Source organism: Suncus etruscus, chromosome 3 (assembly GCF_024139225.1).
Source record: "Suncus etruscus isolate mSunEtr1 chromosome 3, mSunEtr1.pri.cur, whole genome shotgun sequence".
In the NCBI taxonomy this organism is placed as follows: domain Eukaryota; kingdom Metazoa; phylum Chordata; class Mammalia; order Eulipotyphla; family Soricidae; genus Suncus; species Suncus etruscus.
In genome coordinates this window covers 8,086,799-8,099,938 of record NC_064850.1, presented here as the reverse complement: position 1 = coordinate 8,099,938, position 13,140 = coordinate 8,086,799, and the positions used below count along the sequence as shown (strand labels likewise).

Below are 13,140 nucleotides of genomic sequence, written 5' to 3'. Positions count from 1 at the left end.
TTTGTTTGCACCTTAGCAGGTTTTGGAATCAGATTTTTTGGCCCTCTCCCCCCCCCCCCCCTTTTCCCAAAGAGAGGAAAGAGTGGTGCAGGGGAGATTTACCTGCAAATGATTCTCTGCTTCCCTCCTCCTCTCTCTCTCTCTCTCTCTCCCCCCTTTTCAGATTTTGGAATCAGATTCTTAGTCCACCCCCCACCACTTTTCCCCTGCAGAGGAAAAGAGGGGCTGGGTGTAGTGGAGAGGATCCTACAGCTGAGCTGGGTTGAGGCGGGGAGTGGAAGCAAAGTGGAGCATCCTTGCAGCAGGGAAATCCCTGCCCTGGGTGTTGCCTCCATCCTGATCCCCCCCCCCCTTTTCCCCTTTGGAATTAATCCTGAGCTTTGATTAGAGGAGGGTCAAGCTTCTCTGGGTGCCTGGCTCCGGGCAGAACCTGTTTCTGCAGCTGCACGTTCAGTCTGCAGCGCTTTTAGGTCGGAGAATCCTCCTCCCTGATGCTTTTTATTTATTTATTTTTTGATTCGGGGCCTTCCCGCACAAGGAGCAAATGATTTTTAAAGAGAAGCAATCGCTACCAGTTGATCACATACCAACAGATCGTGAGACCCTCCCTCCATCTTCCTCCCAAGTCCAAATGATGGGAAAGAAAATCAGGATTGACGAAAGCCCTGTGTTGTCGGGGTAAAAGACAAAGCTGCATATTTAACAAATCGGATTGGAAAAGCAGCCCTTGCATTTCCCACAGATGCATATGATGTGGAAGATCACTGTTGAAATTTTGGATCATCTCCTGTAGTCTTATAGTTTGCCTTTTGTTTAAAGGTACATGGAGTTGGTAGGTTAAAGACTTTTTTTTAAAAAAGAGAAACAGGACTTAACAAAAATGCAGACCTTGCACATGTTTGTTTATATGACTATTTTGTGACTTTGCCAGAACCTGGGTTAACTTTACTCTTCAATGATCGAGAAGAAATTTATGTTTAATTTAGAAGTTCAGCCATCTATATTGGACTAACAAGAGATTACTCGCCTTTCTGAGTGTAATCTATATACGTTATTTCTAGTTCAGTCCTCTCTTACTCTCGCTTTGGCTCTCAATGCCATGAACAGGATGGTTTCTGTTTAAATTGGTCAATGAAATTGAACTTAAAGTTTATTTTTAGAGGATAACCTTTCATAGTTTGAGAGGCTTAAAAAAAAATCCAGGAGCACTTAACTGCAGTTCTATCCGTTTGATGGGCTAAAAATTAATATTTGATGATGAACTTGAAGGGAGCTCAACTTGGTTGTTTAAGTACTGCATTTCTGCTTTCAATTCACCGTGTTCTTGACTTCATCATAGTTTGGTTTATTAAGTCCTTAATACTCTCAGATGGCTTCATTCGAATAGATGACTTCTTTGAAATGATTTTAATGATGTCTTTTATGTGTTCTGTTTAAAGTCATGTGGCTTGTCCTCCTTTGTGGTGTGGTATAGCTTATCACAGAGCTAACACAGGACCTTGCTTTAAAAGTTAACGCCTCGATAGCCTTACATTGTAAAATTTGCGTAGTTGTGAGATATATGTCAATCATATATATACATTTACATATATATATTTATATAGAGAGAGGATTTATATAGAGAGAGGATTTGAACTCAGGGTCTCATTGGTAGTATTAATATCTTGGATAAATGTTCTGATGAAAATTATCCAGCTGTAGAATGGCTCTAAAACTTCTCCGGGAATCTCAAGATGACAAGAGTCCTGCAGTTAAGAAAACGAGTTGATGGCTTTGAAGAGTTCTTCAAGTCACTCACTTCAATGCTTATGGCAACCGAGCAACACCTTTATCAGAGGCACAATATTGCTCATCCGTTAGCTCTAGTTTGCTTTTCGTTGCATTTAATTTGCTCGACTTTTCTCAATTGACTTTGCTTCGCCTATAGGGAATGTGTTTCCCTTTTGTGCACAATTGCATGTGGGAACTTTCGAATGTTGGCCACCCAGGCTGCTACACGGGAGTGCATTTGATGTCCTTTTCTCTTCAGTAGGGATATGTCCTCAGCACCAACTACTCCTCCATCAGTGGATAAAGTAGACGGATTTTCTCGGAAGTCCGTCAGAAAAGCCAGACAGAAGAGGTCGCAGAGTTCATCACAGTTTAGGTCTCAAGGCAAGCCTATTGAGTTGACGCCTCTGCCGCTGCTAAAAGGTAAGGCTTGTGACCAAGAGGGATGACTTACTTTTTTTAAGTAACCCTTCTTATCCGTGTACTATCCATTTTTGTCTTTTTGTTTTGTACCTGTTAAAATTCTATGATGCATTAAAAAAAAGGGGAGGGGCGGAACTGTGGCGCTAGCGGCAGGGCATTTGCCTTGCAAACACTGACCTAGGATGGACCAAGGTCCCGGTGTCCCATATGGTTCCCCGAGCCAGGAGCGATTTCTGACCTCATACCCAGGAGTAACCCCTGAGTGTCACCAGGTGTGGCCCCAACCCCTCCCCCAAAATACTGTGATGCAGAAAGTGGTGGAAGGTTTGAGACACACTTGAAGGTATGTGATTATGTAGACTCACTTTCCCTTATATTAATCTAAATCTCTGTGACCAGATTAAAAACAGAAATCAGAGAGACCCTCACACCTTGATAAACAGAAACAGTGTACACCAGTGAAACTTTTGAGTTTCTGGGTTGTTATTTCTCTTTTACTTTTGTTGACATTGAATGGATACATCATATGCACCCCAAATTGAAGAAGGATATGAGGCTGAGCCAGAAGCAAGTAAACTGAGATAGAAGAGAATGTTTAAAAAGAATTCACTTTTAAAAATCAAGAAAAAAGAATTAGCTCTTGATTATTGCTAGTCTTGTTTCCAGATAGTACAATATAAAAAAACGGCCGAGTAGTTGTACAGTGGGTTGGGCTTTCTTCATGTGGCTGAGCCAGGTTCCATCTCCAGCACCCCCTATGGTCCGTTGAGCTTCAGCAAAAGCCATCCCTGAGCACAGAGCCAGGAGTAAGCCCTGAACAAAACTAAACAAAAAGGGCTTTGGATGATCATTCTTGAGTTTTGTTTTTTTTAAATCACACTTGTTTAAAATTTCCTTTATACTTTTCTTGGGAATAATTAATGGTTATTAATGGTTAGTTTTGATGTGAGAACTTATTATTATTTGTTTTCTGGGCTACTCCGGCCATGCTTAGGGTGTTACACCTAGCTCTGCATTCAGGGATTACTCCTGGTGGTGCTCAGGGGACCATCTGGGATGCCGAACCCAATCCTGGTCAGCCCCATGCAAGGCAAATATGCCCTACCCCTATTATTATCTCTTCAGTCCTGAGAACTTACATTTCTAAATTAGACTTTTCAATTTTGTTTGAAATATGTGGATTCTTTTGGTTCCTTTTGATTTCCACGATTTACTTTGTGTTCTAAGCAGACTTCATTTGAAATGTGGTAAAAGAGCTAACTTGTAGCGTGGAAACTATCAGCATTGATCTTTGAAGGTGGTTTTTTTTGTCTGTTGAGTACTTTAGAGTGAGGTGGGCTGGGGAAATAGCTCAGAGCTAGAGTACAGATTTCCTATGTGGGAACTCTTGAGTTTTAGCTTCATGGTCTCCTAAATACCTCCAGGTGGGGCCCCCAAACAGAAACAGGTGAGAAGAGCATGGACAGCAGAATAGCACATTCGTGGCTTAGAGGAAGCCAGTTGTTAATGTTTATTTAGAATAGTGTTTGAAATTCGATGGTTGCTATAAGAAAAATTAGAGTCCATCTAGAAAAAATAGCCTCAAAATTTAACCTAGGCTATTTCAATCTTCACTTTTTCTTATGTGCATATATATGTATATATATCACATATCATATATATATATTATACTTCTTTCAAAGGAAGGAGTATAATAAGTGAGATGCCAGTGCTTACACTTGAAATTGTCAGGAGTGAAATAAATAACAATTACTGAAAGATGATATCTCAGCGAATAAAGATAAATATTTTTTTGGACTACAGAGGTTTTTTTTTTTTTTTCTTCAGAGGTTAATCTCTGTTCTGTGCAGAGATTATGGTGTGGTTTCATTCAGTGCTTGGGGATTGAATCTTTGCCTTCCATATGCAAAGCACGTGTTCTGTCCACTGCAATACCTCTCTATAGCAGTAAAGAAACACTCTTAAGGGTGATTTTTGTTTTTTTGTGACGCCAAGGATTGAATCTAGTGCCTACTTCATACATGCAAAGCAAGTATTCTATCACTGTACTATTAAGACTTAATATTTAGACTTAACGGACTGGGAAGTTAGCCCAGAGGGTGACTGGGCATGAAGGAGGCCTCTTTGTGATCCCTTACCTACATGGTCCCCTGACAATGCGCACTGAGTAGTCCTGGGCACTTCCTCAAGGCACATTTTTAGCTAAGGATTTATTTGACTGGCAAAAACAGAAAATATTTTTGAGTGGGGGAGGGTATAGCTCAGTGATTAAAAGCATACTGAAAAACAGAAAAAAAATTTTTTTGAGATTGGGAAAAAAAACAAAGAAAAAAGTTGAGAGGGATAAAACTAATCTTGCTTGAAATGCAAAACTGGGAGGCATATTGGAGACCTTATTCATTTATCTAGTCTGAGCTAGACACATATGAGTTATTAGCAGCTGGATCAGGCAGAGGGATTTATTCTGAGAAAACGGATTAAATTTAGGATTAGAAAAAATTGTAAGAGGCTGAAGTGAGAATCCAGCAGGTTGGGTGCTGGCTTTGTGCGCAGCTGACCTGGGTTCCATTTCTGGCACCCGTGAGCAATGCTAAGTATAGCCCAAATGTCAAAAGCCAACAACAACGAAAAGGGAAGTTTAATTTTATGGTTATACATTATGAGACTTCTGATAAATATTTAAATTAGACTTTAATTGATCATTCATGGTAAAGGTAGAGCTTTCTGTGGGTAGTGAAAGAAGCATTCATAGCACCTATTTTTATTTCTCTTTGTACTTGAGTTGGCAGCATACAAACAAATGCCCGACCCACTGTACTCTCTGACTCTTCTTTTTTCATTAAAAAAAAAAAACCCTGCTTATTTTTTTATTAAATAAAACTATACACAGTATCTGTGCTTTGTGATAGCCCTGTTGCACTGAGCATATTATCTTCAAAATTTATGTAGTAGCATATGCCAGAATTTTCTTGCCCTCTTTCCCGTTTTTAGTTTTTTTTTTTTTTTTTTTTTTTTTTTGGTGCCACATCCAGGGAATACTCCTGGCTTTGTGCTCAGTCATAATTGGTAGTGGTTGGGGGACCATATGCAATCCCCAGGGATTAAACATAGGTTGTCTGCATACCCTCTGGATTATCTCTCTGGTTCAAGAAATTTCTTTCTTTCTTTTTTTTTTTTGGTTTTTGGACCACACCCAGTGATGCTCCTCAGGGGTTACTCCTGGCTCTGTGCTAAGAAATTGCTCCTGGCTTGGGGACCATGTGGGACACCAGGGGTTCATCCTAGGCTAGTGTGAGCAAGGCAAACATCCTACCACTTGTGCCACTGCTTCAGGCCCCTGGTTCAAGAGATTTCTTATTTTTTTTTCTGTTTTTTTTTTTTTTTTGGTCACACCTGTTGGTGCTCATTGATTACTCCTGGCTCTGCATTCAGGGATCATTCCTGGCAGGCTCAGGAGTGCTAGAGATCAAACACTACCTAAGTTGGGCATGTACAAGGCAAGCAACCTACCCACTGTACTACCTCTAGCTCCAAAATTTCTTTTGAAGACTGTATAATACTCCACTGTAGCATTATACCACATTCATTGTTGATTCATTGGTCAGTGAAAACTTTTTTCTTTTTTTGCTGTGGCCTTCAGTCTCCTCTGCTAGTGCTTTTAGGCTACTCTCTCCTGGATGGGTAATCTTGCGTCTTTCCCCATGGTTCTTGGACCCTGCCATTCCAGGGATTGAACTCTGACCTTCTGTTGGAAAGCATGTACTCTGGCTCCAGTTGCTTCCTTTTTTTGGCTATTGTTAGTAATTTGCTATGAACATGGTTATGTCATTATCTGTTTCAGTCCTTCCTTTTATTCGTTTTGTTGGGCTATTAGTTAATGTTTGGTTTTGGGGCCACATCTGACTGTTCAAGGTTTGCTCCTGTCGGTCAGCTCTGAAGGGTTCTTAAGCAGGACTGGGGATCAAATGGTGTAGGCCCAATGCAAGTGAATTGCTTTAATTCCTGTACTAGCTCTATGACCCCAACTTTTTCTTTCTTTTTTTGGGGGGGCTATACTCTCAGGCACTCATGGGTTACTACTTTCTCTATGCTCAGAAATCACTCCTGGCAGACTTGGGAACTATGTAGGACGCCATGGATTGAACCCGGGTCAGCCATGTGCAAGCAAACATCCTTCCTGCTGTGCTGTATTGCTCTGCTCCCTCCACCAATTTATTTTTAACTGAAAACTTAAAAAAATTATCTAGCGCATACCAGATGTGTTTGGGACCCTCCAAAGCAGCATCTTAAATATTAAGTCTTTCTGCTGGTGGCCAGGATTAAATTGAACTCTGGACCTTGTATTTACTGTATTCACTTGATTTCATACCCTAGCTCTATGCTATTTTTTTTTATTATGTTTTGTTTCTTTGGGCCACATCTGGCGGTGCTCAAGGGTTACTCCTGGCTCTGCTCTCAGAAATCACTCCTGGCTCGGGGGACCGTATGGAATGTTGGGGGATCAAACCTGCCTTCATCCTGGGTCAGACGTGTGCGAAGCAAATGCTTTACCGCTGTGCTACCACTCCGGCCCGTATCCATTTTTTTTTTTTTAAAGGAATCACTTTACTGATTTTCATAGAAGCTGCACCATTTTTGTTTTATTCCTACCAGCAGTACACAAATATTTCACCTTTGAAGCACGTGGCTACGTATGCAGTGTGTGACACTTTCAAATTTCTCAAGACTAACACTCCAGTAGGAACACACCAAATTAGAAGTGAAATGATCATAGAAGACACCGACTCAACAAACAAAACCATTAACACAGAATGCTTAACTATCAACAAGCAGCTTAGTAAACTTTCAAATTGATGACTTAATTAACCCATCGTTGAGGTGTAATCATTTTCGTGAATTTAACTTTACTCAATTTTTCTTGGTAATTCAATGACCATTTAGTTGTAACAAGCAGTCTAAAGTAAATTATTTTGCATAAAAATATAAAGTAAATTATCTTGTGTAAATGTTTTGGGCAGGCTTGGGGGTGGGTAGGGAAATAGGGATAGTGGTTAGAAGAATCGGTAATAGGTTTGGTATTTGGTACCTATTACATTGGTAATAGGTTTTGGTATTGGAACACTGAATGCCAGAAACAACTATTATGAATGAATTACTTTGTAAACCACAGTTTTTAAAGTAGTAAAATTAAAAAAAATATTCAATTTTTCTAGTTTTTCATATAGCTATATATCTGCACAAATTTTCTAGTTTTTCTTTTTCTTTTTTTTTTGGATTTTGGGCCACACTCAGCGGTGCTCAGGGGTCATTCCTGGCTGTCTGCTCAGAAATAGCTCCTGGCAGGCACGGGGGACCATATGGGACACCGGGATTTGAACCAACCACCTTTGGTCCTGGATCGGCTGCTTGCAAGGCAAATGCCGCTGTGCTATCTCTCCGGGCCCATTTTCTAGTTTTTCATATAGCTACATATCTGCACTTGGATAGATGGATCTATAGATAAGACAAATACAGTCGTATGAATAGCTGATATTTTCTTTGCATTTCTTTAGTAGTTAGGATGGTTAGCAGTTTTTAGTATGCTTTTCATTATTTGTATATCCATTTTCTTGAGTCCCCCTGCGTCTAGATTTTTTACTTATTTATTTGTACACTTATTGATAATTTTTATTTATTTACAAATTTATAAACTTATAATTTATAATTTTTACTTATTTTTTGGTGCAGGAGAGGTTTAGTGGCTTGGGGAAGACACTAGTTTAGGGCTTCAACATGAGGTAGAGCCACTTGTGTTGTTACTAGGCCACATCTTGGCTTCTGTCTTTATTTTCCTTTTTGTTTTTGAACCACACGTCTTAAAGCTTAGGGGCTACTTCATGATGGTTCATTGCTTGGAGGTTGCTCTTGGCTGAAAGGGAGAAGAAGTTGGAAGAGCCTGCATCAGATCTTTGACCCCCCCCTCCCCCTTTTTTTTGTTAACCATACCTGGTAGTATTCAGAACTTACTCCTGGCTCTTCCCTCAGGGATCACTCCTGGTGTGGCTTTGGGGACCATAAGTGGTGCCAGGGATCAAACCTGGATATAAAACATGGAAGGCAAATGCTCTCCTCGCAGTTCCAGTTCCTCCTTTTCTAAGTGGTGTCTGATAGTATCGAAAAATTTCCAAGAACTTTGAACTCGTATATTTTGCCAAAATGAGAGATATTGAGAATAACATGATCAGATGATGCTGTATATATCTTCAGCTTAGTCCAGAAAGATGATAAATATATGACTCTTGAATAGTAAATATGCTCTCAGAATATATTCTGGAAAACATCTCATAAATTAGATTTTGTAATGAAGTGGAATCAGATATAGATTCTAGTAGTGGTGGCTTTGTCCTCAAGGGTCACATGTGCTGCTGGGGATTAAACCCAGGTTGGACACAGGTAGGCAAGTACCCTACCTTCTACTATCACTCTGGCCTTTACAATGGAATAGACTTTTGGGTTTTGTTCTTACAACCTTAAGGCAAGACTGTTATGGGATGTAAAGGAGATATAGAAGGACTTTTCTTTTCTATTTCATTAGGAGAAACCAGAATAAATAGACTATGCTAAAGGATTGTTAATTGATTTAGTTTTCTATAATATTGCTTTGGTTAAATTGAAAGGTTTCAGTTTGTTTTACTTGGGGCACAATATTAATTGAAGTTGAATTTTGTGGGCTGTTTTATAGAATAAAGGTTGTTCATTCTTGGAGTTTTAAATAATAAGGCACTTTGAGAATGAAAATTGTGTAGGCATCATAATTCTGAAACAACAGCTTTTGGCTTGGTAAGGGAGATCAAACTGCGTGTACTCTATGCTGAGCCACATCCCTGATCTTGCGTGCGTGCGTGCGTGCGCGCGTGTGTGTGTGTGTGTGTGTGTGTGTGACACGTGTGTGTGACACGTGTGTGTGTGTGACACTCAGAGGTGCTCAGGAGTTACTCCTGGCTCTGCATTCAGAAATCTCTCCTGCAGGCTCTGGGGACCATTTGGATGCCAGGGATTGAACCATGGTTGGTTCTGGGTCAGCTGTGTGCAAGGCAAATGCCCTACCACTGACCTATCGGTCTGGCCCCTCTGTTGTTTTGGGATTTACACTTTGTGGTCCTGCATATTACTTTTTTTTGTTTTGTTTTTGTTTTTATTTTTGGGTCACACCGGTGTCACTCAGGATTCACTCCTGGCTCTGTGCTCAGGAATTGCTCCTGGCAGGCACGGGGGACCATATGGAATGCCAGGATTTGAGCCCTCTTTAGTACTGAATCGGCTTCATGCAAGGCAAATGCCCTACCACTGTGCTGTCTCTCTGGCCCCTGGAAGCTACTTTTGACTCTGGGCTTGGGCATCATTCCTGGCAGCACTGGGGGTCAGGGGTAGATGGGACCATGCAAAGTCAGGGATCAAAGCTGAGCCTCTATCTTGGAAAGCATGTGTTAGGTTGTTTTGTTTTGTTTTGTTTTGTTTGTTTTTGGTTTTTGGGCCACACCCGGTGACACTCAGGGGTTACTCCTGGCTATGTGCTCAGAAATCGCTCCTGGCTTGGGGACCATATGGGATGAAGGGGGATCGAACCACCGTCCGTCCTAGGTCAGCACGTGCAAGACAAATGCCCTACCGTTTGCACCACCGCTCCGGCCCCTATGTGTTAAGTTGTTGATCTAAAAGTCCCTTCTGCCAGCTTGCCAGCTTCTAAATTTCACTTTGTTTTGATTTATTTTTTTTATTTTCCAGGGATTGAACTCAGTTCCTCACACATGCTGTTTCCCCCATTACCATTATTAATATCATTTGTGTTCATGCACATGCTAAAGCATTTGTCCACAACTTACCTAAGTAATGATTAATTTTTTTTTTAATGCCCTTTGTGGGCACAAGAAAGCATTCAAGGTTTTACTTTCATGTCAAGCACACATAGTATTAAATCTCTACCTCACTTTCCTGAAAAATTATTGAGTCCTTCATACTCTTACAGGGCTGAGAAGATAGTTCAAAGGCTGAGTTCAGTTTTCAGCATCACATCCCTTAACCCTGCAGGAAGGGCCTTCCCCATCTCACCCATAGCTGTGAACAGTCACCTGTGTGATATCTGTGAGACTGCTTGGCCCCTGGTCCCCATCCTTTCATATTTGTGTTTCTCCTCTACTCATTTTCTTTCCTTCTCCTCACCTATGCTCTGGGGCCAAGGGTGTTTGAGTCAACTCTCATTTAGACCATTGCTTTTATCCATGCAGTTATTCTATTTTATTTTAGTTTGGTTTTTGGGTCACACCCAGCAGCACTCAGGGGTTACTCCTGGCTCTGTGCTCAGAAATCGCTCCTGGCAGATTCAGGGGACCTGTTGGGATGCTGGGGATCGAACCCAGGTTCATCCTGGGTCAGCCACATGCAAGGCAAATACCCTACTGCTGTGCTATCTTCCTGGCCCCCATGCAGTTATTCTAACTACCACATAAAAGTGATATCATTCTGTATTTATCTTTCTTCTGGCTTCATTTCACATAATATCTTGCAGCTCTATCCATGTTGCAGCAAGTTGTATCATGCATGTAAGGACAGCTATGTAGTATTTCATTGTATATTTGTACCACATCTTCATGGTCCGCTCACCTGTTGTTGGACATAGCTTTAAGCAATTACCTGGTTGACACAAAAACAAGAACAAAACACTTTATTTTTTTTGGCCACATTCTTCTGTGCTTTGGGTTTACTCATGGCTCTGAACTGTACTATTATTCTGCCTCCCACTTTTTGAAAATTTTGTTTTTAAGGACATTCCCAGTAGTACTCAGGGGCTACTCCTGGGTTTGCTCAGAATTACCTGGGTCAACAGCTTGTTAAGAAAACACTCTATCCCCTTATACTACTATACTGGCCCCACTTTTTTTTTTTAAGGGAGAAGTGCTCAAAAACTAGGACTTTCTAAAAAATATCTCTTCAGAAAGATATCAAAATGGAGAAAATTAAATGGTTGCATTTGCAAACCTCATTGGTAATTTTGTTCTACACAGCTGAGGAGAGACTTAGTGGCTAACCAAATATTTACCAAATAAATAAAAATATTTACCAAAAAAAAGTAAAGCTTCCTATAGAAAATAACATCATTATATAAACTTTCGCAACTTTGCCTCTTAACAAAGGCGCAAAATAAACGAAACTTTCTTTTTCGCTTCCTGGTGCACTTCAGCAAGTGAAGAGACTCTTGAAAACGTTAGGGAACTGATGCAATGCTACTCCCAAATCTCTCAAATACTGCACTGGAGTGAGCTGGAGCCTGTGCTTTGAAGACTGAGTAGGCGTATCAGGTTAGGTGCTTTTTGTTCTCTGCCAACCCCATCCTCCTGTGCCTTATTTGTTTTACTATTTGTTCACTTGAATTGAACAGATTATAGAAGTTTAGATTTGAGGGGCTGGATGATAGTACAGTGAAGTGGGCCTTTTTGTAAAGAGCCATATGGTCAGTCCCCAAGTTTTCCAGGATTTCCCTGAGTGCAGAACCAGGAGTAGCCCCTGAGCACAGCTGAGTGTGGCCCCAAAACAAAACAAAATAAAAGCAAAACAATCAAAAAGAAGTTTAGATTCGAATGCAGTGGGTTTTAAAAACCCAAGAATAAAGACAAAAATGTGTATGCTTACTTTTGATTTATCTTTATTATTTTTTTCGTGTGAGAGATTGTAAGGATTTATTTTGGGTGGGGGGTTGGGTCACACCCGGCAGTGCTCAGGGATTACTCCTGGCTCCACACTTCTGGCAGGCATAGGGGACCAAATGACCTTCTGCATGAAAGGCAAACGCCTTACCTCCATGCTATCTGGCCCCAGGTTGTAAGGATTTAACAATTTAATTCTCTCTATTTTTTTCTTGGGGAGAGGGCCCCATTCATCAATTCTCCATGCTTACTTCTGGCTCTGCACTTAGAGGTCTTTCCTGATGGGCTTTGGAACCATATGGACTGCCATGAACTGAATGTGTGTCTTCCGCAGGGCTGTACTATCTCTCTTGTTGCTCAAAACACTTTTGCTGTTGTTGCTCTTTCTTTTTGTGCTTTTTTTTTTTTTTTTTTTTTGCAGGGCTCAGGGGTTACTCCTGGCTCTGCACTCAAGAATCACTCTTGGGTGAGGATTGATTGGGGCCAGCTATGTGCAAGGAGAGTGTGCCTTATTCACTGTATTACTTCTCAGGCCCCAGAACTTAACATTTGTATTTGAAATTTCCTTTTCTGTGCTTGGAGCCGTAGTGCAGGATCTTTATTTATTCATACTTAATCATTTTATTAAATTAAAAAATTATTGATTAGTATTATAGGGTCTAGTCTACTTTGCCAGTGTCTGGTAAGAAGTCCAAATCCCTGATGGTCTGCATTTTTTGCTGAATGTGATCGGGGCCCACCTGCCTTTTGCAGTCCTGTTGCTGCCTGCAGTTTCTAGCTGCATCACATCCAGGTGTGTCTCTGCATGATAAACAAGGGGGATGACCTAAAAAGATGTGCATATGCCATGCCTAGAAAGAGCCTAACTTCTTGCAGAGTGTGGGCACAGCAGTGATCCCTGGTGACCACCATAATTGTAACACTATTAGCCTTCACGAATAGTGGGAACCCCAGCCAGCAGGAAGCTTCTGTGTGCAAATTGCTTTAAGCACCGGGGCTATCTGTGCAAGCACCACAGCTGATATATGTATGACATGTGGCCAGCACTCCAGTCAGGCATGTATGCAAGCTCTGGTCATCGCATATCACAACACCTGCAGCAACAACAGAGGAGTAGAGGAAGGTTAGAGGAAATAACTTTCTCCTGTTTTTTCTTACAAAACAGAGAGAGAGAAGAATGATTCTCTTTTTCAGGAATCACTTGTGACAGGCTCAGGGGACCATGTAAGATGCCAGGGAGTGAACCTGGGTCTGTCCTGGGTCAACC

At 41.0% G+C, this 13,140-nt stretch overlaps 1 protein-coding gene across 1 annotated transcript in view; it reads left to right on the top strand.

Moving 5' to 3' along the window:
* Window positions 1–2,033: 2,033 nt before the first annotated feature.
* Window positions 2,034–13,140, top strand: part of PPP2R5E (protein phosphatase 2 regulatory subunit B'epsilon) — a 159,869-nt gene continuing 148,762 nt past the window's right edge. The window contains exon 1 of the mRNA XM_049770408.1: window positions 2,034–2,193. Within this exon, the coding sequence (XP_049626365.1) occupies window positions 2,037–2,193 (157 nt within the window). The 5' untranslated portion in view covers window positions 2,034–2,036. The remainder of the gene's footprint in view (window positions 2,194–13,140) is intronic.